At 38.2% G+C, this 26,105-nt stretch overlaps 1 protein-coding gene across 3 annotated transcripts in view; it reads right to left on the reverse strand.

The window, feature by feature from the left end:
* Nucleotides 1-4,311: 4,311 nt before the first annotated feature.
* The window catches only part of UNC80 (unc-80 homolog, NALCN channel complex subunit), a gene marked incomplete at both ends in the record, with an annotated part of 220,226 nt that continues 198,432 nt past the window's right edge, over nucleotides 4,312-26,105 (reverse strand). For all 3 annotated transcript variants that reach the window (XM_080689607.1, XM_080689608.1, XM_080689606.1), the window contains 9 exons: nucleotides 4,312-4,578; nucleotides 5,201-5,400; nucleotides 6,187-6,298; nucleotides 7,175-7,256; nucleotides 15,687-15,743; nucleotides 18,449-18,587; nucleotides 21,803-21,982; nucleotides 23,111-23,276; nucleotides 23,807-23,991. In XM_080689607.1, coding sequence (XP_080545733.1) covers nucleotides 4,312-4,578; nucleotides 5,201-5,400; nucleotides 6,187-6,298; nucleotides 7,175-7,256; nucleotides 15,687-15,743; nucleotides 18,449-18,587; nucleotides 21,803-21,982; nucleotides 23,111-23,276; nucleotides 23,807-23,991 — 1,388 coding nt within the window. The remainder of the gene's footprint in view (nucleotides 4,579-5,200; nucleotides 5,401-6,186; nucleotides 6,299-7,174; nucleotides 7,257-15,686; nucleotides 15,744-18,448; nucleotides 18,588-21,802; nucleotides 21,983-23,110; nucleotides 23,277-23,806; nucleotides 23,992-26,105) is intronic.

The following is a 26,105-nucleotide window of genomic DNA, read 5'->3' on the forward strand; positions in this document are numbered from 1 at the left end:
GGCACCTCATAATCCGTATTAGATACATAATGGGTGGTAACTTGCACCACCATTGTTTTTATGGCCATAGTCAGAAGACAACCAGGTCTTAAACATTCCTGTGGGGAAATCAGCCAGTTATTTCAGCAGGTCATAATCTGGGCATAATCTGTCTTTACTGTAACCATTCTGCTTTATTTTGCAAGGTAAGTATGGAAAGTACAAGTAGAATGGAGCTCAAGTGTGTGTGTGTGTGTGTGTGTGTGTGTGTGTGTGTGTGTGTGTGTGTGTTTGGGGTGGAGAGTGGGAATTGGGGCTGTCTAATTGAAAGGTGACCTCAGGTCAGACTGTGGAGGTGGAAGAAAGACCCGAAGAGATTAACAAAAGCACATCCCATGGATCCAAAATTAACATTTTTCTGAATGAGGCAACCCATTCTTCTGGTTGAGAAATGAAACTCAGGTATATTAAATGTTCTTAAATTTATTTTATTATATGTGCATATTCAAACACAGAAGTCAATATCTCTCATAAATATCTTTCATAAACATTTCAGTATTTATTCTTATGCATTTTTTCCATGCTCTTTGGTCATTCAGTATTCATAACAGACTTCATAGTCATCTGAGGGAAGTTGGCTGTGTAGTCAATCCTTTGATTTTACCTGTAAAATGGCTAATAAAGGACTTTCATCCTGTGGTCACAGTGACAATTAAAAAATATTATGGAGGTACATATATTTGTAATCCTAAATGATCCTAAAGTAATATAAATAAATTTGTCATAAGCTCTTCCAAATACATTCTGCCCTCAACTGGTTTTTATTCTCCTGAGTGTTAAATCAAAGTTTGCTTCTGAAATGCCGCAGTTGAGACCCACTGAAGTAAATGAGGAAGTGGGACATTTCACTCACTGCTAAGACACACGGCCATGAGATTGGAAGTGTGAGGTCATAGGGCAATAGCGTGACTCGATGTGATAGCAGCAAATTCCAGAGACTGTGCTCTATTAAAGTGTGTAACTTGAGGAAGGATACATAATCCATGTTTTGAACTGTAATTCTATTCATTTATGACTTTTTCTTCCCTATAGGTCTCTACATACCCCTATTTTCTTAGAAAATACCAGAGCCTGGGCAGCAGGATGAAGAAAGTTCATTGGCCAGAAGAACAGATGCTAGAGAAGGGGGAAGGAGTCATCCTGTGTAAGGTTTGCTTGGAGGCTTGAAGTAGCAACCCAGCTCCTCCCAACCTGTGCTACAGGCCCTAACTAGGTCACCAAATACAAATACACCAGCGATGCCAGGTGCCCATTTTGAGCCTTTTGACACTGTAGTTCTTAGTGACTTGCACTCAATAACTCATTTCCCCTTAAGAAAAATCAAATAATTTGTCTCACAAAATTATAGAAAGCAGATACTGAAAATTAACATAAAATATTTGCTTTAAAATTTCATATCTAAGATTTGAATTGGTTTTAACTGAATCTGAGTAGTATGAATCTGCACCCACTATTATGGGTGATACATGTTTATCCCAAGGTTGAACGTTAATTTCTGCAAAACCATTCTTTTGTTGAATCCGTTCTTTTCATACATGGAAAGTGGGTGCCTGTTGTATTTTTCCTCTGAACAAGACAAATATCATTGAGTATCATAGCTTAAGAAATGATCTATAATGTTTCACATATACTAATCAGCTTTTGTAATATACTCAATAATATTTTAAACATTACAAAAGATTGTCAGTTATCGTGAACTTTTTCCATGCCTTCCCCAACTGTTCTTTTTTTAAAAAATAATTATTTTTTCAAACTCCAAGTAACAGTATTCCTGAGAATACATCTTATAACGGTCTTATGCACATACATATAAATACTTTAGCCAGTACACATGAACATTCAACACATTACATTCAACACATTTAAGGACACCTTAAATGGAACAGATGCACATATCTGCAAAACCTCAGTATTCCCAGTATGAAAACATCCCCACACTATAAGGCCCTATTTCTCAGTGGAAGCTTTTTTGCAAGGTATGACATTATTTAGCTTATTAAAAAAGTTTCTAGTAAACTTCCATATACTAGAGTGAAGAAATCAGGCTAAAAGGCAGAAAGACCAGCAAAATCATGTCAAAACAGCCCAAGACATTTAAAATATGTATAAAGATATTTATGATTCTTGTTGGATATTTAACAAACTTTTTTGATCCCTTTACTTTCTAAATATTTGATACAATTTTACATAGAGAATTTGAATCAAGAATCAAGAAACTGGAACAAAGCGCACACACACACACACAGACTCATATAGCCCAGACACTTGTAATTACCAAACATAAGGCCTCTAATGCTAATGAGCAGCATAATTTTTAACAGGCAAAAGATACCAGCTTAGAATCAGAAAACCACTTACATGTCTACTTTTGCACTTAAGGATTAATTCAGCATTAAGTGTAAATGACATGAAAATGTTATAAAACATAAAAGAGGCATTTACCTCTGTGATTTTCTGAATTTTGAGGTTTAAAATGTTAAATCTTTTCTTTTATCAACTTAGAGATATCTTTCATTTCCTTAATGAATGGGACCATAACCCCAAATTATATGTGAAATTATAAGTCACAATATAAACAGTATCTATTTAATAAGCAATTCTAACATAAAAATAATTTTCTTTTATGTTTAAGGTGGATTTAGTCGTTCTTCTCTTTATATACATATAAATGTCACAGCCAACACAGTCAAAGCTTAAGCATATAGAATGTATTTTAAACTCAACACAATGTAGTCAAAGTCTATGTTAAACTATTTTTTTTAATTTTTATTTGGTACTGGGGATTGAACCAGGGGCATTCTTCCTCCAAGCTACACCCCAGCCCTTTTATATATATATTTTATATTTTGAAACAGGGTCTCACTAAGTAGCTGAAGCTGACCTCAAACCTGTGATCCTCCTATGTCAGCTCACAAGTACTGGGATTACAGGCACCACTGTGCCTGGCTTCAAAGTCTATGATAAGCTTCTGTTTGATGACTAGAAAACACACACACACACACACACACACACACACACCATCACCACCACCACCACCACCACCACCACCACCATACCAATTTAGGTATGTATATTAGGGTTTTTTAAATACTCAGTAGTTATGTAGCAGTTTCTAATGTAAACTGTTTAAATTTTTTAAAAATCAGTTTTGAACTATATAATGCCCAGCCCTTAAATAATTCACTAGATATTGGTATCACAAACCTTCTACAATTTATACTTTTCTTGAAGTAACTGAACTTCAAGTTAAAGACTTATTTGTAAAATGTGCAAGCTGGCTATATCTATGAAGAAATTGTTAACTTGTTTCCCTCATAAATTAGATGGTCTAAGGATCATAATAGTATTCTTACTATTGAGTAAAAGTTACTATATTGAATCAGTCCTAATAACACTAACTTTAATGTATGAAAATATGCCCTGAAGGGCAGGCACAGGATAATATGAGGGAAGTTAACATATTTCCCAATAAATCTAATCTTGGCATTGATGTAATCAGGCCTAGAAGTAGGAATACCATCTCTTTCAAGCTATTATATTTACATTTACTTTTTATAATTGTATGGCTGTTTGGGTTCTTAATTCAGAATTATAACTGAACTTCTAGAATATTCTCTAAATGTGATTTTTTATTAACTGGAGTGATTTTATGGCACTGGCATTTTAATTTACAATATGCACTGAAAATGACAGTTGAAAAATAAAATTTAAAAAGTCCACAGCTCTAAAAATAGTATTTTTTTCTTCTTGTAAATGGCTGCATTGTTGACCAAATGAAAATGTCTGCAGGCTTGTTAGTTTCCCAAAACTAATATTCTTCTTACTGATTATTTTTATGTAAATCGCTTCTTGTATAGCCACCTGATTTTTTAAAACTACAAAAATAAACATTTGCATGAGATGTATAACGTGAGCAAACTCAAAAACTGCAGTCTCTTTTTGGAACATATTATTTGCTAATATTCCTATGAAAGCAGTGCTAAAATTGTATATGATTTTAACTGCTCAAAGCTTCTTGAATCATAAACAATGTGCAATGAAATGGCTCTCCTGGTCTTCCCACAACTAAGTCCTTTTAGCCATTGATTTTCATAATGTTTATGAAACATTAAGTGTATTGGCAGCAAAATCTACTCAGATTTGTGCCATCTGTTGGATGTAAAGTGCTGTTTTGTAATTAGTCTTTTTAACTAAAAGCAAGTATGTTCAAGTCTCAGCAGAGTGATTCTTTCTATGTCTTCCTTATACCTTCGATTCCCACAAGACAGAGAACTAAACATGGGACTCGTCCAAGGTTGCATCGGTCTCCCCCAGCTCATTGGGAGTAAAAGTGAACTGGCTGGACAGCAGGGGGTTCTCCATGCCATTCTCCTCACTGATGTGAAGGACGGTGTCTCCATGCTGTAAGAGGCTGGATGTCTCCAGGCCTGTGAAGTCGTCGGGGTCTGAGAGCTGAGTAGAGAGGGGGCTGTGTGCGGCAGCACCCTGTGCTTCTGTGTCCTCCTTCCTTTCTCCTTCTTCAGCGAGGAGGGGCTCACTCTGTGATCAAAAGGATTATAACATCATGAACAGGCAGGGCAGATACCAAGGAACTGGAAGTCCATCCCAGTGCCAGCCAGCCTTTGTTAAAGGTAGCATCTTTACACAGGCTCTTCCCGCTTTCTAAGTTTCAGTTTTCTTTTCCTTTTTTTTTCTTTTCCTTTTTTTTTTTTTTTCAGTCCTGGGGATTGAAACCAGGAAGTTCTACCTCTGAGCCACATCCCCAGCCCTATTTTTTATTCTTTATTTTGAAACAGGATCTCACTAAGTTGCGGAGAGCCTCACTAAGTAGCTGAGGCTGTCCACGAAGCATGATCCTCCTTTGTCAGCCTCCCAAGTACTGGGATTACAAGCGTGCACCACCACACCCGGTTTCTTTTACTGTTTTTTTTTTTTTTTTCCCTAAGAACACCAAGACTTCTCTTGGTCTTTCTTAAGTAGATATATTCCTGGCCATATACTTCATATAGAGTTTTTTCTTTTCCACTATGACACAACCAGTGTCTGGATAACAAAATGCGGCAGACCTAGACTTCCCTCTGTGGAGTAAGGTTGCATGCCAGCGGTTCCTAGAAACTCACAGGCGAGGAGAAGACCTTACCTGTTACTCTAGTGCCCTCACCTGCTTGGGCGACAGGCTGTGGAGATCCGCAACAACTATGGAGGGGGAGGACGTGAGGATGGGTTTGTCCATTCCCTCCGGTTTCCTAGCTGGGGCTGGGCTGCTGCCCTGTGGCGGGACTGCGGCTGGAAGCACATCTGCGGGGGCAGCTGTTAGCTCCGGCTGAGCCTCAATGAAGGTCACAGATCGTTTCTGATCCACTGTAAGTCAGAGTAAATAGGGAAGAAGTTGATTTATCAGTGCTTGATAATTGTCTCCTGAATTTCCTTTATAAAGATGTTGCTAATTAGTAAAGGAGAGCACATTTGACTGTCATATACATTCCAGCTTCATCTTCTTTCCAAAGTAGGACCTAGGCAGAAAAATATTTTTACACAAATAGCTTAAAATAAGAGTAGCAAAGAACACTAGGATGAATTTAATCATCCCTTATTAATAAGAGAAGACTTAAAAATCTCAGATTATTCCTCATCATACCTCTCTCTTTAGTAGGACATATAACAATCCTAGTTCCTACCTTAGGTAAAGAAAACACAACCTTTTTTTTTTGTCCTGGGGAATGAACCTGGAGATATTCTTCCTCTTTGCTATCCCTTTGCCCAGCACTCTTATTTTTTATTTTTAAGAACAGGGTCTTACTCAGTTGCTAAATTGCTGAGGCTGGTCTTGAACCTGCAATCCTCCAGTCTCAGTCTCCCAAGTATCTCCCAAGTACTGGGATTACAGGTGTGTGCCACGACACCTGGCTTCAAACATAACCTTCTGTACTTGTGCTCTTCCATTTGCCTAGGCTCATGGGGTAGGGACTTAGTTGGGGAAGGCAAGAAGAAAAATAGGCAGGGAATTTGGGAGGAATTTTCTTCCTTTATCCTAGCACCTCCCCAAAGGTGTGCTTGCTGAATCAGCTCAGTTTCTGCAGGTCTTCCTGGCTGATTTGCATGGTATCATGTCAGTGGTACAGTCAGAAGGGACACAGGAGGCCTCACCAGACGGCTTCGTTTTAGGTTGAATGCTCCTGCGAGTGGTTGACAGCCGAGCCCCATGGCGGTTTTTGGGTTCAGTCTGAGTCTTCTGCCGTGATAGTAGAGGACGTCTTAGCTAAAGAAAATAGGCAGAATAAAACTAGCAAGACATTCCCACCGCCTTGGAGGAAACAGTGTGCTCCAAGGATTCTGACTATAGCTTGTACCATTATTTTTATGTTTCAGTAGAATCCCGTGGTTGTTCCTTACATTAAGAGCTGATACACTACTTTCTGCATATTTAACTATAATTATTTTTTTCAGCATCCCCTGTAGCCAATAATCTCCCAATTACTACTCATTTATATAGCTTAACACATTTTAAAATTGTAAATTTGAGCATTTCTGTAGATAGGAAACAAAGAACTATTGAGTACTGACCAATCTTTGCTCATCTAAAAGTTGTAGTTGAACAAATGCTAACTTTCAAAGAGGAGGTATGTAAAAAATAACCTTGGATGCTGGCAAAGCTTCTGAATCGATGCTACCTGAATCGATGCTGGGAAGTTCCCAATGAAGGAAGAACGTAGAGCTTTCTGTGGATTTTTACTCAGAAAATAATGTAAAAGACCTTCACCTAAGGAAATTTGTTAAGATGATCTTTACTTCGATTTCAGTTTTTAAATTAAATCAAGACTCTTGAAATGCGAAAGGAATTCATCTTGCTCTTCTACAGAAACAGGTCTAAATTCTAAATCAGCTCTATGAGTTTGGGTGGCAAAGGTTCCCCTCTTGACTATGTAATGAGCTTTGTTAGTAAGGAGATTCAGATCTGAAATAGAAGCATGAAACTCTCAGCTTGCCCACACATTCACCATGATTTAAAGTTGCTCTGAACTGCTCTTTTAGGGTAAGGAGAAGGCAAAACACAATCTTAATGAACATAGGCATTAAAAATTAAGCAGCTCCTCCATTTTGTAGGGTGGTCTCCTTTGGTTCTGGGTCTGCTTACCTGCCTCAGGCCCCTCTTCCTGCCCAGCGGCTGCTGAATGAGGAGATTCTGCTGGCCAGGCTCGCTCTGCACACTCGCTACCCTGTCAAGCATCAGCAGTGTTAGTGCCCCGGAAAGAGTGCCCAAGGCCATCTTCAGGTGGGTGTTAGCGAAAACCACTTATATGGAATAGTCACTTCAAAGATACTATTATCTTTGAAGGATGGTTGGGAAAGAGTCCCTGGGATCGGGGTTTTCAAAGGTTTGGGAGGGAGGACAAGGCTTTGTAGCCCCAAGCTGTCAAAATTGAGATTCTCTTTTCAATCACTGATGTCATTTCTATCATTCACCAAAACGTTGGTTTGATCACACCCCTGGTTTGGAAGCCACCAAAATGTTTAAGATGTCAATATTCTAATCTCAATTTTTTTTAATCAAAGGGGAAGGGAAAAGGTGGTGACAAACACACACAAACAATTCTATCACATGAATGGGAACACCTTTTTAAAACTTCCAATTTAAATGAAAATAAGATGGACAAATATCGAACACATCAGACACAGAATCCATTTGGGTGAAGGGGCACATTCAACACATGTTTGCAGCCTGAAGTCTCTGTGACTACTGAGTAAATAAATAGTCACACGGGTAAAAAGTTAAATTTTTTTTTAGAAAACTTATTTTAGATTTAAAAGGCTGGCAAGTTTTAACTATCATTAAAAACTCAGAATCTTTAATATTAAGTAGCTGCACTCAGATATACTGTGCAGTTTAAAAATGCAACAATCTGCTCCTCCCAAATTTACTGTGTATGTGTGTTTTTCATAAGCAAAAATGACTACTGGTAGTGGTTGCTATTTTAGTGTTCGGTGAAACTGAAAAGTATTTACATGGGCCCATGGTTCTTTTTCAATATGCATGCATGTATCACAGGTATTTATAATGGAAGGGGGTGAAAAAATACTGTGCCCCAGAGAACACTGTGATTTCGTGGATGATGCCAATGTGATTATTTGGTTAATGGATAATTAATTTCTGCTTTGCCTTTGCAAAAGGAGAGTCATTTATAGATAGTTTTTTTTTTTTTGGTGGTATTGGGGTGGAACCTAGGGGCTTTTCTACCTCTGGGCTATACTCCCAGACCTATTTTATACTTTATTTGGAAATAGGGTCTCACTAAGTTGCTGAGAGCCTCATTAAGTAGCTGAGGCTGGCTTTGAACCTGTGTGATCCTCCCGTTTCAGCCTCCCAAGTGCTGGGATTACAAGCGTGCACCACCACGCCCAGCTTAGAGATAGTTTTTAATGTAAAATATCCCACAAAGGAACCCCCACAGAGTCAGCAACTGTCTAGGAAAAAGAAAAAAATAGTATGTTTTTTTATTCCTATTTCTTTTCTTTAAAAAAAACTGAGCTGCCTAAGTACCTAGCTGTAATTTTAAGAAGAGAATTGGTGGCAAGATGGGAAATCAGTTTCCCCTGTTGTACTAACAACTAGTTAATCATTACATAGTTGATACAGTCATGTTGTTCATTTTTTAAAAAAAGTCTCAGCTCATATTCTTACTAGAAGAAGATCGATGACTCCCAAGTTGGATTTTCCAAAGCTTTTATGAAACAGGGATGCAATTATATCATTTGGGGTACACAATAAAAATTCTATAACAAGTACCCAAACCAGCCATTTTGAAACTTTTTTGTTCTCCTGAATATCAAGTTCAAAAGATAAATGTACATTATCCATATAGATAAAAGACGGAAAACTACCCCAAACGATCAATACAATAAATTCGGATAATCCAGAAAATATTACTGGCATGTCTGAAATGACGTCTTATTGATTATATAACACGTGTCTGTTAAAGTTGGAAAGAATAATTAACCATATGAACAAAAGTAGCAACAAGTTTCTCCCAGTACCAAGCAAAGCTTTCGTTAGAATGGATTCTTCATTGACATCTAAATGTTACCTCTGTTCCCTTGGCCATAAAGGGAGGTTGATACTTACCAATTACCTCCCATTAGGTAGAGAAAAGAAGTTAGTTGATGTAAAATGATTTGAACATGAAAAGTGATGTATATAGCATGCTTTCTTGTTTTACATTTGATGTTTTTTTAATGAGTTTATTGCTTCTAAGACACTAAAAGGAAATTGGTAATACAATGTTTTGAAAATAATTGGGCAGAGAAAATGAATTAGAGGCAGTCCACTTGTTTTATTTTTATCCAGTAATGTGAGATTGTGAGAAAAAAAATGGTGCAAGAAAAGAAAAATACACATCGCTCAGGGAATGTTAAATGTCAAAACATAATGGTAACTTCACGATGATTATTCCAAGGGAGGATCATAAGCATCAAATTTTTCTCTGTGGATAAGAGGCTTAGATCTAAGAAATATATCAAGTTTATAGCTTTAGTAATTAGCTGTTCTGTGTAAATGATATAGCTTCTCATCATGGAATACACACATCAAAGAAGAAATTATAGAACGTGTCCCTGGAAATGTATCCCAGCTGATAAATTACATACTCCCTAGAAAAATGATGCTAACAGGTTTCTATTTGGAACATCAATGGCTGGCATAACTGTGAACAGTTAGAACACATTAATGATACAGCCAGAAAATTTAATGATGGAAGTAGTTTATACAAAACACATTTTTTTGGAGTCTACATTAATCTAAAATCACATATAAAAATTAGCTTCAATTTTGCTTGTCTCCATATTATGCAATATTTCAGTCATCTGTAGGATTTGTGATGTATGCCTATAAAATGTATACTACTGAAATGAAACAAAAAACCAAGGTGTTGGCCGGGCGTGGTGGCGCACGCTTGTAATCCCCGTGCTTGGGAGGCTGAGACAGGAGGATCGCACAGGTTCGAAGCCAGCCTCAGCTACTGAGTGAGGCTCTCAGCAACTTAGTGAGACGCTGTTTCCAAATAAAGTATAAAATTGGTCTGGGAGGATAGCCCGGAGGTAGAAAGCTCCTGGGTTCCACCCCCAGTACCACCAAAAAAAAGAAAACCAAGGTGTTTGTAATAAAAATCTATGTATATTACACCCCATTTTCTCTTTCAGTTTGTGCAAGTAGTCCAAAATAGTCCTCAACTACCACAACTGTAATAATCAAAATTGTTTTCTCCATTAAGGAAATACTATATTTTGTTAAATGGTCTCAAAGTTTAGACTATTATACTCCAATAGACCATTTGATCATTTTGAAAATCTGAAATTTCTGTTTCATGTGTCATAATCATGAAAGTTGAAGCTATGCCAAGATTTGTGAAAGTAATGGAACAAGTACTAAAAACTGTGTTACACAGAAAAATGGTTTCTTGAAATTGCTATTTTTTTTTTTTTTTTTGGTGGTACTGGGGTTCTGGAAGCCCTTCTACCTCCGGGCTACACTCCCAGACCTATTTTATACTTTTTTATTTTTGGAAACGGTCTCTTAAGACAGCGCAGCTGGCTTCGAACCTGCACGATCCTCTTGTCTCCGCCTCCCAAGCATGGGGATTACAAGCGTGCGCCACCACGCCCGGCGAAATTGCTAATCTTGAGATTAAGTAATGGCTGATTTTGATTGTCTTGGCCAAGTAGGGTAAAAAAAAAAAATAAGCACAAAAGCAAAGAAAAATTTCTAAACTGAAGTTGTCATCTTACAATATGTTTATTTATTTTATATTTTTGTGGATTGGAGATGGAACCCAAGGGCCTTCTACCTCTAGGCTACACCTCCAGACCTATTTTATATTTTACTTGGAAACAGGGTCTCACTAAGTTGCTGAGAGCCTCACTAAGGTGCTGAGGCTGGCTTAGAACCTGCGATCTTCCTGTCTCAGCCTCCCAAGTACAGGAATTACAAGTGTTCACCACCATTTCTGGCTTACAAAATATTAAATATTTAGAAGTAGATCATCCTTTGCTTTTTTTGAGTTGGTGATAAATATCACTGTAGCAACCCATATAATAGTCTAAACTTTAAAGAACTGAATGCACTGGAACTTGGCAGAACAGATGTGATCCAAATTGTCTGCACAAAAGAAACACTTCTTTTTTTTTTTTTCTTCAGCACTGGGGACGGAACCCAGGGGCATTTTACCTCCGAGCTATACCCTCAGTCTTATTTTTTAGTGTTTTTTTAAATTTTTTGAAACAGAGTCTCACTGAGCTGCAAAGGGCCTCGCTAAGTAGCTGAGGCTGACTGTGAACTGTGATCTTCAGTCTCTGCCTCCCAAATGCTAAGATTACAAGTGTGCCCCACCACACCCAGACAAAGAAAAACTTCTTATGCGAAATTCAAAGAAGTAATTCATAAACTAGAAAAATTTAAATGCTAGTAGGAAAAGAATTCTTACACAAATTACTTCTTTCCCTCTATTTGAGCATGATGGTCTGGATTGTAGTGTTTAAATACATAGTGTTTCCTAATGGAATATATCTAACAGAGTCTCTCTCTCTCTCCCTCTCTGTGTGTGTGTGTGTGTGTGTGTGTGTGTGGTCCAGAAATTGAACCCAGGGGCTTTCCACCTCTGAGCTCCAGCTCCAGCCCTTTTTATGTTTAAATAGGGTCTCCCTAATTTACTGTAAGATGGCCTTGCACCTGTGATCCTCCTGTGTCAGCCTCCCAAGTACTGGGATTGCAGGCCTGTATCACAGCACCTGGACCAAATAGTATTTCTTAAAATAAGGAATATGCAAACAAGAGGCCTTTCAATAATGCAATAGAAGTTCATACCATTCAACTCAAATTACAAAAAAGATAGATTGAAAGAGTTTCAGCCGGGCGTGGTGGCGCACTCTTGTAATCCCCGCGCTTGGGAGGCTGAGACAGGAGGATCGCACGGGTTCAAAGCCAGCCTCAGCTACTTAGTGAGGCTCTCAGCAACTTAGTGAGACCCTGTTTCCAAAAAATATATATAAAAACGGTCTGGGAATATAGCCCGGAGGTAGAAAGCCCCTGGGTTCCACCCCCAGTACCACCCCCCCCCCCAAAAAAAAAGAAAGAAAAGAGTTTCATAAGTAAAAACAAAACAAAACAAAACAAACTTAAGCAGAAGTACTGGATGAGAACAACACATGAAAAGTGAGTGTGTGTTTTTATTGCTTCTATTTGTGCTTTGAGTTTCAATTTCAATATGGTTATAAAAATCTGGAAGTTGAACATAAGACACGCAGCACAGCCATTTACCTTGAGCGAGTGCCTTGCAACGAGTAGGCAGAGGGCCAGCGCCAAAAGAGCCACTGGCATTCGCTACAAACAGGGAAATGAACAGTCGACCACATCCTACCCCCCCTTCCTGATAAAAGATTATGTTCAAAATTTACTTAGCCTCCACAACATCCAAGAAAATATATTTTAAGTGCCACAGAATTCTTGAGAGATGAGAGGCTGGAATCCAATTGAAAAGAGGAAATATGGATTGTAGATATCCTGTAAGAATGAATTCAGCAATGGCAAAGAAATGTCTGTGTAACACAACACATTTTCTTTGCCATTCATTAATTCTCAGCTACATAAAAAGGTTGGAGTGGGTTTTTTTGTTTGTACTTTAAGAGTACTGGCCAAGCTTTCATGCTGCAAAAATGTAGATGACTTTGAGAAGGGTTCTAATAAATAGGCTATCTATATTTCACTTAGACTGTAGTCCTCTTCAAAACTGAAACATGAAAAAAAACTGACACACGTTCTTATTTTCCACTGAATTAAAGTTACCCTTAAGGCATTAAATAACATAATTCTTTTTGAATTAGAGTCTATGTCAATTCCTGCCTTTCAAATTATTCTAACATGTCCCAACAGAATCAAATTCTCAAGTATAAACATCCAATCTTAAGGGCTTGAGTAACTTCACTATGTCTCTACTATTCTGGAGAGAAAATATGTTCATGGTGTGTGTGTGTGTGTGTGTGTGTGTGTGTGTGTGTGTGTGTGGTGTGTGTTTGGGGGGTACAGATAGGATACAATAAGCCTCCATTACGCCAATACTTCTATACCTCTTCAGAGAAAAAAAATTCTTCCTTGGACTGTTGCTTCAGCTTATGAATTACCACAAGAAAGAAACTTTTCCCCAGAGCACAGTTTTTCTAATGGGCTATCTCTTGGGATGAATATTTTAAAGGAAGAAGAACAATTTAAAAAATAAATATAAATATATAAATATATAGCCAGGCGTGGTGGGACATGATTGTAATCCCAGTACTTGAGAGGCTGAGACAGGAGGATGGTGGTTCGCAGCCAGCCTCAGCTACTTAGTGAGGCCCTCTGCAACTTAGTGAGACCCTGTTTCAAAATAAAGGATAAAAATTAGGACTGGGGGTTAGCTCAGAGGTAGAATGTCCCTGGGTTCAATCTCCCATGCTGAAAAAGATAGAGAGAAAGAGAGAGAGAGAGAGAGAGAGAGAGAGAGAGAGAGAGAGAGAGAGGAGAGAGAGAGAGAGAGCGCCTAGAAACCAAATGTAAAATGTACACTACATTATAAACCCACCTCTTAGTAAATGCAAAAAGTTCCTCTCCTCCAAAGAGAACTTGGTGATAGATACATGGAGTTCAAGAGATATAATGTGCAGTACATGGCAAAGGTGGGTTTGCTAATGGCTGGGGGAATGCCTCTCTACTAATAGAATTATTTCAGAATCCCAAGTAAATGCCTCTTCCTCTTTCTAAATGACCATAGCTGGGGCTGGGTAGTTGACACACAGAAATAAAACACAACTCTTAGGGGAACAACAGGTCAACAACAGTTGATCTCAGATACTTATCAAAGTCTGACATGCTTGACTAAATTCAGCTGTAGATAAAATCTGTTGTTTTAGCTCTAAGCCAGTCTCACCTAGAATGAACTTTGAATTTATTCTCATTGACTCGAATCCCTAGGCAGACTAAATTGGTTTCAACAATTCCAGTCATTTGAACCCCCAGCTTGTCTGAGAATTCCAAGTTGTATGGAGAATCCATAAAAATAAACTAAATTTCCAATCTCCTCTCACCAACCCTGGACTAGTACTTACACTCATCAAAAGCAGAATTTGGCCTAATGAGAAATTCCCCAGCACAAAACCAACTAAATGGAAGTCTGATTTAAAATACTTTCCACTCTCAGTAGATCACTGAAATTATCTTCTAAACCTGTCCCATATGCAGTCTTAAGCATTAAGAAAACATATTTTTCAAAAGCAATGGTTACCCTGCTAGACCTGGGTCAGATCTCTTCAAACACTTGTAGACAATTAAAGAAAAAACCTTTTAAAGTAAGAACCGTTTTAATTCTTGACTTATTCCTCCCGCTAATGGGATTAACTTTGGACTCTGCAGCACTTCCACATTTACCATCAATAAGAGACTGATCTATCAAGGCAAGGGCTAGCAAACACAAATGAATGTCATGAGTTATGGATCCAGTTATTAAAAAAAAAAAGACCTGATGATGGACTAAATTTCCCATTTTCAATCGCAAAAGAAAATGTGAAATCTGAACAAGATGCAAAGAAAACAAAAGACAACCTTTCACAGGAACGGCCTCTCAACATTTCCTCATCTTTGTGATAAAGCAATAAACATGGGTATATTGTACTCACTATATAACGCAAGCTTTGAAAGGGAATGTTTTCTCTTGAGATGGAACAAAGACACTCTTAAGGATGAACAAGAAGCATTACCCCTAATGAGGATTAGTTGAGAGGTGTAAATCAACAGCACAAGATTAGGAATGTTTGACGTGGTTATCTGAGTGTTAAAGGTGCAGTCCCCTTTTCTGAAGCTTTAAACCAATAGGCTATGATATCTTTGCATCATAAGACTTCCTTTTACCCAGAAATGTTTGTGCCTGATATTTCATGGAAGTTTTAAAGTCTTCTTTGTGCTAGAACAGACCTTCTTATGTGTTGCTCAAGCAAGCTACTATATATAATAGCCTGCCAAATAGCATGCATCAAAGAGAAGGAATTTTATAAATTGCAGCAGCTCTATTTTCTACTTATAGCATCATTATTTTCTTACCATGGATGGTATTAGCTAAAAGACTTGATTTGATACAGGGGCTTTCTGATGATGGGGAGTTGTATTAAAAGACCGCCAAGAAGCAATAGTTAATGAATGTCAGTGTGGAAAGGAAATAGAAAAAATTTAACATTTGACATATCAAACTTTCTGGGGGGAGGTTATAGGGATTGAACTCAGAGCTGTGTATGTGCTAAGCACACACTCTACCACTGAGCTGCATCCACAACCCCTTGTATATCAAACATTTTAGACATGCATGGGACAAGCCCCATAGAGAATTCTGCAAATTTTTTTTTAAGTTAAGATTTTTTAGGCCATTTGTGATTGAACTCTGAAGTTGAGAACGAGGGAGGGTTTGCTACACCTTTGACTTCCAGGCTTGAGTGTTCATGAACAACAAAGGGCAAGGAATGGAAGTAGGTATCAAGACGGGGCGAGAGAAGACAGAGGAGACAGAGAGACAGAGGAGACAGGGAACAGCTAGTTTCCCAGCACAGACACCAATAGACAGGTAGCGTTGACACTGTACCTAGAGAGGCTGCCCTCAGCGGCCAGGCCCTGGGAGTCATCGAGGACATTAGGTTCACTGCAGGAGGGGTAGGGAGATGAAGCATTTAGGGAAAGAAATGCAAAAAGAAGAAGAAAGAAAAAGAAAAGGAAAAAGAAAAAAGAAAGAAAAAAAGGCATGCAATTTTCTGTTTCCAAGAACCAAAATAAATAAATTTAACAGAACAAGGAAGGAAAAGGAGACAGTCAACCATTTCACCTTGTGCTGGGTTTGTCAAGACATAGGACTCAAGGCAATGGGGAAGGAAGGACTTTGGATGGATACGACTCTCAGAGGAGTGGTCTGTTTATTGGTCAAGAGTTAAATGAGCTCCAAAGGACACACGAGCTCCGAAACGCAGTGCAGAACCAATCTGTACAAGATGCATTATCATTCCTTTGGTTGTCATTTGGTAAGGCGGTTATTATTTGTAACCTGTTTTATGTGCATAGTGGTCCATTCACCAGTAACCCTGCTTCTTGTACATTCTGACATTATCACGCAGAACCACTTACCATGAATTGCCACAACCGAACTCTTGGGATCGATGCCATTAAGAAAAGCAAAGAAAGAACCCATTTTTTCCCTGCTAATTTTCAATGAAAATGCAAGTAAACAAATGGAAGGAAGATATTTTGGAAAATTCACATGGAACTCGCATTTACCCCCTTATTTTCCATCCTCTAGTGTAAATGCCAAAAGAATCCTGTCAGGTTGGTGAGAGAATAATTAAATCGTTTATCGATTTATTTGGATGTGTATGGACTGGGATTTGTGAACAGAAACTGTGTTATATTTTATTTGTTTTTCCTTTGGTGCCTAGCATTGAGCTGAGCATGCATGAGGTGCTCCATAAAAACCTATTGAATTGGATGGAATTAAGCCATTTAGAAAACTGGAATAGCCCCACAGAATGAAAGTTTACTTAATTGTCAAAATAGTCTCTGTCCCCAAGAGGAGGCCAATTTTCTTTAATGTACAGGGAGAGACAGTATTACCTTCACTCGTCTTCCAAATTATAATTCAAGCCCCAAAGGATAAGCTATGTTATCTTTTCTTAATTTTGAGCATATCTATATCTATGCAAAGTTTCTCCATAGAAACAAGTTAACTCAATAATAAATGTGTAGAGAGGGAGTTCATCACCTGGAGTATTTTAGATAAATAACCAAAAAACTCTCTATTTAAAATTCATTTTATTCTATGACTTAAATAAATTTTTAAGTAAATTGCTAGCTTTATTTCTGATATAATCTTACATTGCTATAATTAAAAATAAATGAATATCTACCATATTAAAGGTTTATGTAACTTATATCTTTCATTTTGGACAGGTTACTTTTTGATTCTCATTTTGGCTACACTATTTATTTATTTATTTATTGTTTTGTTTTTGCAGTACTAACTAGGGATTGAACCCAGGGGCATTCTACTCTGAGCTACACATCATGCCCTATTTTATTTTTTATTTTGAAACAGGGTCTCACTAAGCTGCAGAAGGCCTTATTAAGTAACTGAGGCTGGCCATAAACCTGCGGTCTTCCTGTCTCAGCCTCCCAAGTACTGGGATTACAAGAGTGCACCACCATGCCCAGCAAATTTTATTTATAAGACTTTATTTTCAAAAGAAAATTACCAATGTTGGATAAAACAATCTCCTATAATAAAAATTTCATATGTTATTAAATTTTAATTAATAACACATAAAATGTTATTTTCTTAAAAAGTATACAATTTACTTATTAGTCATCTTTTTTCCTTTGCCCATATTCTTTGATATTTTCAAATTTTGGCTCTATTTCACAAATTTGATTTCATCTGTGTAATTTATGAACTTTTTAAAAAAAGTATTTGGGTATAGGATAATTATTCCTGCTTTAAATTGGTTTTATGTGAACATTTCAATATACCTTTTTTATTATTTTCTATGTGAAAATTGTACTACAATAAATCTGTGGTTATTAAAACTAAATAAGAATGTAATTTCTGAAGTGAGAATATTATTTTTAAATAGATAATATTTGAGTCATATCAGATCATTATTTATATTTTTATTATCAGGTTATTTTCTGTATTATATTTTTATTGTACTTATCTTGGAAGTTTAAAAACTTATATCTTTAGATGGCAAAAAACACAAAAAGGTGATGTTTAAAAGGTTTTAGTCATAGAATCATAGAACTATAGAAAGAGAAGTTACTTTAAGGATCATTTTGGCCAACCTCATGCCATGGAGGGTAAGTGTACGGGTGGCCCACATAAGGTTAAGTGACCTTGGTGCTTAAGTGACCTGCCCAAGGTTACACATAGTGGCATAGGTTCTTTTTCTGCTTGGTTAAACATCCCTTCCTCCTGATAAATACTAATGACATATCCATGGCCTAAACTTTATCAAATATATCAAGTTGATCCATTACTTTTGCCAAATACTCAGTATTAACTTAGCTAATGATAAATCTGAAATATAAGAATGTCATTTGACCACCAGAAAGAAGACCATATATCTATTTCTTATGGAGAGACTGCTTAGGTCAGATACTAGTATCCCTTTCTGCTACCATGGTTTAGAAAACTACATATTACTTTCTGCAGGCACCTCGCTGAAAAGTCCTTTATTGAATGGTCTATCTGAAAACATAACCATCGCTTGATTCTTTCTCAGTCTTTGTAGACTAACAAGAGTGCATTCTCAGACTTTCTACCTTTGCCCCAAATGCAGAGGATAAAACAGCGATGCTCTTTACCTCTGGCTGGGTAACATGCCCACCTCAGCCTGAGGTGCAGACATGCTGGAGACGTGACTGGAGAACCGCCTCCTTCCGATGGCACTCAGGAGGTAAGCTTCCTGTTCACTTACCACACTGGGCATGCTAACAGAGTCATCTGCAAGGACGAAGGGACAAGACGTTACCCAAACAGCGAGACCCATCAGAAAACCCCCACCAAATTGTACTTAGGTTTCATCCTTGGCTTGAGCACAACCTTAGGGTTGTCTCTAAAGCTAAACTGTCACTCTTTGTGAAGATAAAAATTATGATCCCCCCAATGGATCAATAATAATTCTCCACATCCACACACCTCCCATCCTCCCACACTAGAACAGCTCTTAGGAAATAAATGCAAGCGTCTTGCCTATTTTTATAATTGTATTACTTGGGAAGGTTAACAGATACCTGCAAATAAAAGATTCCAGAAAAGCTGGAACATATCTTTTTAAGACATTTAAGGAATAGTTCAGTAGGGAGTTTGTTATTGAGTCAAACACATTTCCTTGACATCTGGAAACTGTACTCAGTACACTGAATGAGTTCTATCCTGCTATGAGAAAGACTATTTTAGATGGTAGATGTTTTTATGAAGATATTTAAAAAAAACCTTAAAGTTCAGAAATTAATGCCCATTTAGCCCAAATCTTAAAATATTAGGTCTCTAATCTTATTTTCTCCATAGAAGCAAAAATTAATGTACTCAAATCCATAAAAAAGTTAATTTTAGCAGAGTATTTATGATAAGGTAACCTCATTCTAAATAAGCTAATGTTGTCTTTTGCTGAACACTAAATATACTTTGGTAAAAATATTTGGATTTGGTGACCATATGCTACCATATCAGATCATCTGATACCATTTACTTAAAATATCCTAAACAATCATATTCCTTATTTCAAATAAAACATATAAGTATGAAAAGTGCTAGAAACTGTAATTTATTATATAACAACTGACTTGAAATTGATTCTTGTTATAGAATGGCATTTTCTTTTTAGGTATGTTCACAGAGAAATTAAAAATATGAAATACATAATGTACATTGAACTATTTCTACAAAGACCTTTCATAGATCTCATTGATTTTTCTTTCTTTCTTTTTTTTTTTGTGTGTGTGTTTCTAGGGATAGAACCTAGGGGCATTCTACCTCCACGCTATACCCCCAGCCCAATTTTTTTATTCTTTATTTGGAAACAGCATCTCACTAAGTTGCAGAGGGCCTCACTAAGTAGCTGAAGCTGGCTGAGAACCTGGATCCTCCTGTCTCAGCCTCCCAAGTACTGAGATTACAAGCGTGCACCACATGCCTGGCTTGAGTTTTCTTTCTTATTTGAACTAATATCACTCAATATTTATTCCCAAATATTTGTAAATTGTTATATGCTGCTGGGCGTGGTGGTGCACGCTTGTAATCCCCACACTTGGGAGGCAGAGATAGGAGGATCGTGCAGGTTCTAAGCCAGCCTCTCTGGCCTAAGAGACCCTGTTTCCAAATAAAATATAAAATAGGTCTGGGAGTGTAGCCCGGAGGTAGAAGGGTTCCATCCCCAGTACCACCAAAATAAATAAATAAATAAACAGTCATATGCTGTCTTCTGTTAAGTCTCTTGTCATATGTTTTATATCATGAATGTCTATCGTCTCATTTATAACATCTAATATGTTAGAGGAAGAGCACATATCTTTCTCACACTTCCTTGTCTTATACCTGATAGGTCATACTACAGTTTTAATGATTGGAAAAACAGTTCAATTGAAAGAAGCCAATAATCTGGCTTTTATATTCATCTATCATATAAATTAATAGATACCCACATGACAGCCATTCTACACCATTTTTAGCAACCTGCTTTCACTGGGATGACTGTGATGTCTGAGAACAGAGATATTAGTGAAAAATTACCTGCCTCATCACTCCTCCCATCTACCCAGCCATCAGTATATCAGTGCTGGCTCTTGGCCAATGATAAATCTGTTTATATCTTTTTTGCTTTTTCCTGTAGCTCCTCCCTATTGGCTAGGTCACCTGCATATTCATAATGCCTACAAAGTAGATTTACTTCTAAAATAGAGAAGTGGTATCAGTTCCCATAAAAAAAGATTGATTTTAAGTGTTGAGCTGTTATCAAGACTTGATTTAATGCTTATTTTAAGTTACTGATTCTTTACACTTGTGTTTTTTTGGTCAAGATTTTTCAAGATTTTCCTAATTACACTTTTAAGTGTATTTCCATGAACAATCACCAAGGTGAGTCAGAAACAAGCACATCTACAGCTTGGGTGTAGGACAATATGAGTATCATTTTCTTTTCTGTCGCACTCTGAAAATAAATCTGGAAATATTACTGATAGATGTCCTGAAAAAGCATTCATTTCATTTCCTCTCCTTCAATCACAACTGCGTGGGACATTTAAACACTTCCATTCATCTTAGTTAATTAAAATTCCAACCTCAACTCCCATCTCCTCTATTTATTTAGTTCAGAGAGGGGCTTTTTGTTGTTGTTTGGTATGGAGAGTCTGAGTGGGGAATCTAGATTTTGCTCTCAATCTTAAGGCATTGAGAGCACAAATAAATGTCACAAAAGGAATAAATAATATATCAGGGTATCTTAAAACACAAGTGAAAAATAATCAAAGAAGTCCCTTAAATAACAATGGCATTTAATGGGATGCTTCACCCTAATTTTATATTCTAATCTGCTTCTGTTAAGCGTATATGTGAAGTGTTTCTTGATTAGATTCCATCTCATTTCATAACCCTAAAAGCTTTAGCATATGTATTAGAAGCTCCCGGGCTGTTTGCATCACTGAACATTGTCTTCACTCAACTTCAGGTGGTCTTCCCTAGAGACAGCCTGCTGATTCCATCTGGCTGACAGAGTTGACTACTCTTTTTCAAGTCTTGACCAATATGCTCTGCCCACTTTTCTCAGCCCAGGGGGGGTCATGTACTTGCTATTTTATCCTCTAAGCAAAAAGCCCAGGAGAAAGAGGAGTAAGTTTTTTTTTTGTTGTTGTTTTTTTTTTGTTTTTTTCCACAATGTACATGAGGGTTCATAGAAAAATTTGACTATATAAGCTCAAAAAAATTAGGGGTCTGCTAAAGATTTAGTTTGGCCTGAATTCTTTCCAAATGACTAAGGCCATCAAAGAATTTATAGAGAAGCCAGCATCATAGAAGCAGTTAAAATTCCATTTTAAGCCCTTTTTGTAAGAATGACCAAGTGGACCAGAACTGGAAATGGCTGGAAAAGCAGAAATCCTTCTGAGGCCCTCACTCCTACAGCCAAGCTGTCTCTCCTGCCCGGATTCTCTGGGGTGACCTACTTTCCTCGTCCTCCTCGTCAGTCCGGCTCAGGGTGTCCTGCGAAGCCTGCTGGGATGGCTCACTGTCCTGCTCCCAGACAGTGCCCGTGCCTGTGTTCGAGCGGGACATGGTGGCCAGGCTCAGGCGGTAAGCAGAGGTGGAGGTGCCCACAGTGCTGATGGAGGTCTTCCCTTGGTAGGCTGGGGGAGGTGGAGAGACCAAAAGAAATATATGGCAAGGTTCTTAAAAGAAATGTTGGCTTCAAAGATATCCCTGATCAGTTGTATCTTCTAATTCTCAAAAGGTCAGTTAAATAGTGTGTCCTAGACAAATGATCTTTAGGACAAACTAGCAGATGGAACAGGGAATGTTGACAAACATCAAACAGCAACAACAATCAATACCGACTGCCTGTAACTGTGTAGTTTCCTTGTAAGGATACAGCGCCCCTAACAATGTCAAGTGCTTTGATTGTCGTTTCCACTCTTATTGCTTTTTTACTTCATTTTCCAAGGCTGAAATGAATTTTAACCTGAATTGCTGTTTCCAACTTGTCAGTGTTTACAGAGTCATATACCTTACCTGATACAAACACATGGGAATAAAAATAAATCCTCGGGTGTGATCCCCCACATCAGTTTCAGAGTACCTAAACAGGTGTGGTGACTCATGCCCATAATCTCAGAATTTGGGAGACGGAAGCAGAGAGATGGGAAGTTCAAAGCCAGCCTGGGCAGTGTAGTGAAATCCCATTTCAAAATGAAAATAAAAAAGACGAGGATGTCTTTTTTAGAGGTAAAATACTCCTGGGTTCAATCCCCAGTACTACAGAACAGAAGTCAGACTATATAATCAAGACTTTTTCTTATTCTCCTTTTCTGGAAATTGCAACATACAAAATTCCCCTTAGTTCTCTATCAGATTTTATTAATTCTATATCAGATTAAGGGGAATATTTATATCTGAGTGCATCAATCTCACCAATTGTACTTGTCAAAAATTTTCTGTTGCAAGCATATTATTTGCAAATAGTAATAAAGGCTTCAGAAAGAAAAACAAAAACAAAATCTCCATATTTTACTTGTGAGTAATGACTGCCCTCTAATGGCAGGTAATGATTTATTTTCCTTTCCCCAGTAATCTGCTGTTAATATATTTGCAAAAAGTAAACAATGCAGTGAGGTGAACCATGCCTCTAATCCCAGGATCTGGGAGGCCGAGACAGGAAGATTATAGGTTCTAGACCAGTACCCGGCAACTAGTGAGATTCTGTTTCCAAGAAAAGAAATAAAATAAGACTGTGGGTAGAGCTCAGTGGTAGAACTTACCTGATCCACTGTGAACCGCTTCTTTTAGAATTTTTAGTTCATTGTTGAACTCAGCAATGAGTGAGCTCTTACACAGAGGGCGTGGTATAAAGCGCCGCTCCAGCTGGTCAGCAATATGTTGCCGGGCAGACAGTTCTTCATGATTTTCTGCTGGTTGGGCCAGAAGCTAAAAAGAAGGCATTGCATTTGGAGGGCCTCAGTTTCCCCCTCTGTAAAGTGGGCTAACTACTATACCTACTTCATGCTTTAGTTAAGGGGAGTGCATAATGTAATGTACCTAAAGTCCATTGAACAGTGCTTTCTCTGTACAGGAAGTGCCTACTTTATACAGGAAGTGCTTATTTCACACAGGAAGTGCTGATTCTTTTCCTATGTTTTATTTAAAATCAGATCTCAGTCCCACAACTGAGAACATACTCCAAACTTTACTATAGGGCCGATTCTTTCTTTTTTTAGTGAAAGGGGGTGAAGAATAGGGAAAGGGCTAGTTTGATAGCCTCTGATAACTGTGAAGGCACTTCTAATGTGAAATGTTATCCTCTGGATACATTTTGGAGCTATTTCCTCATCAAGCGTGGCATAAACAGGTCCTGCTAGCTGGCCACAGCAGGTGTCATGAATCTCCTGCCATAACCCTGCCTTCGTGGGGAGCAGCACATTCACAGGGCTGGACAGGAGGAGAAGACGACACCACACCTTGCACTGGATGAAAGGGCGCAGGAGCACAAAGATGGGTATTCGGGTCCGCACGATGAAGTCCAGGAAGTCCCACAGGGCCAGGCCGCCCACCTTTCGCAGCGCCATCTCCTTCACCTGCAGGCTCAGCCAGTACCACTGGCTACCCAGCTGCCTCTCGAAGCAGACGAGAATCACCTTCAGTGCTTCACACCCAGAAAAGAAAACAGTGAGCCTGAGGGCCTGTCTTGGGAGAAACTTTATCCATAGCCACTGACCTAGATGCATCAGGAAGTTTTTTGAAGCTCTAAACTCCATGTTTCCAAAAACTTAACATGCATTTCTGACCAAGTGTTCCTGATGTTGAAGCAAAGATTTGTATGGCAAAAATATTTTTATATTGATTAGAACATATGTCTTTCTTAAGTGCATTGATCTCCTATTTTGGAAAATAGCAGTGTTCTATAGAATCGATGGGGAAATAGTTTATAAACATGATGTGACTATTATATTGTCCAAAAGCTTTGTTGTAGTGGCTTTAGGGTAATACAGCATTCCACTTATATCCTCAGCATAAATGCTTTAAGATGGCTTTCATTTTTTAAGTGCAAAATGATTTTTAAAAATAAAATCTAATCATGCAGATGTATACAAAGTTTAAAAAAATCTAAAATCTAAGTCCTTGCCCTTCCCTACTTCACCCTGAACTATTCCCCAGAGGTAACAAGATAAAACCCACGTTCATACTGCATACCATATCTATTACTAAATCCTCTTGGATTTCTTTTATAGTATCTCCTAGATGCTATAGTCCCTTCACAATCACAATATACATTTTCTTTCTTTCTTTTTTCTGGAAGAAGATTCCCAGAAAATGTTTCAGGACAACCTGATCATTGTAAAAGTATCAGAAATAGGGATAGGCGCTTCCTCTGCTACCTAGCACTCACCACAGACTCTGCAGGCGGTATTCCAGTGACTGGGCCTTCTTGATTAGGTCTAAATACCCGCACTAAAACATGCCCCGTCCTCCATGTGGCAGCCAAGGCAGCCATGCTGGAGGTGGGACTTGGTGGCTGGGGACAGTGTTTTCCTGGGTAGCTGCTGCAGCTCTCTGCTTTCTCTGCCCTGCTGCTAGGAGCTGGTACAGGCTCTCTCGGTTTCCTCTTTGCTCCCTGCCATCATGTCCTGAGGACCCACAGCCCTCACTCCTGCTTGGCAGCTAACATGAAACGGAACAGTCCATTCTGAAATCTCCAGACGCGGAAGCAACTCAGCCTTCCTTCCTCTCAACTTGGATCATAGTGGTAAAAATTCTGACTGAAATATCATCTATCTGCTCGCCTAAAAAAAAAAAATTGAATGATATACATGTTTTGATCCTGATTAGAAAAATACAAACATCTTTTTAAAAATACACTGAATTAAGCTGGGTGTGGTGGCACACGTTTGTAATCCCCACGCTTGGGAGGCGGAGACAGGAGGATCATGCAGGTTCGAAGCCAGCCACGCTGACTTAAGAGATCCTGTTTCCAAATAAAATATAAAATAGGTCTGGGAGTGTAGCCTGGAGGTAGACAGGTTCCATCTCTAGTACCACCAAAAACAAACAAACAAACAAACAAGCCCAAAACAAAACAAAAAAAAAACCACTGAATTAATGCACAGAGAAATCCCACTCCACTAAAAGCCACATAAAAATGCCATTCTCAGCTGGACATAGTAGCACATGCCTGTAATCCCAGTACCTGGGAAGCTGAGACAAGATTGCACATTTAAAGCCAGCCTCAGCAATCTAATTTTTTTTTTAAATCTGTTAAAAAAAAATAGGAGTGCAAGGATAACTCAGAGATAGAATGTTCCTAGGCTCAATCTCAGTCCTAAAGCAAACAAACAAAACAACAACAAAACAACAACAAACCATTCCCTAGAGCCCTCAAAAGTTGTGTATAGCTTTACCATCTCTAGGAGGTTGCAACAGTATGTATATTAATCTCCTACCTTAAAATTTCACTGTTAAGCAATTGCTCATCTCAGTTCCTCTCCCTCAACTGAATACATGGGTGGAAAGCAAGGCTCCTTTTCCCTACCTGATTCTAATGACATTCCTATGCTGTGGAGACTGCCGGCCATCTCTGGATTCCTCCCACCATCAACACAACACATGCACTGTATAGGACAAGGGCTCAAGAACCTATGCTGGTGTCAGGGGGTTTGTATTTGAAATCTAGCTGGCATTAGTTGACTGTATCTTTAGGCAAAGTTACTCAAACTTTCTGGACCTCAGCCTCTTCACTCCTAAAATAAGATGAACATGCCT

The sequence above is a fragment of the Muscardinus avellanarius genome (genome assembly GCF_963383645.1).
Source record: "Muscardinus avellanarius genome assembly, chromosome: 2".
Taxonomy (NCBI): domain Eukaryota; kingdom Metazoa; phylum Chordata; class Mammalia; order Rodentia; family Gliridae; genus Muscardinus; species Muscardinus avellanarius.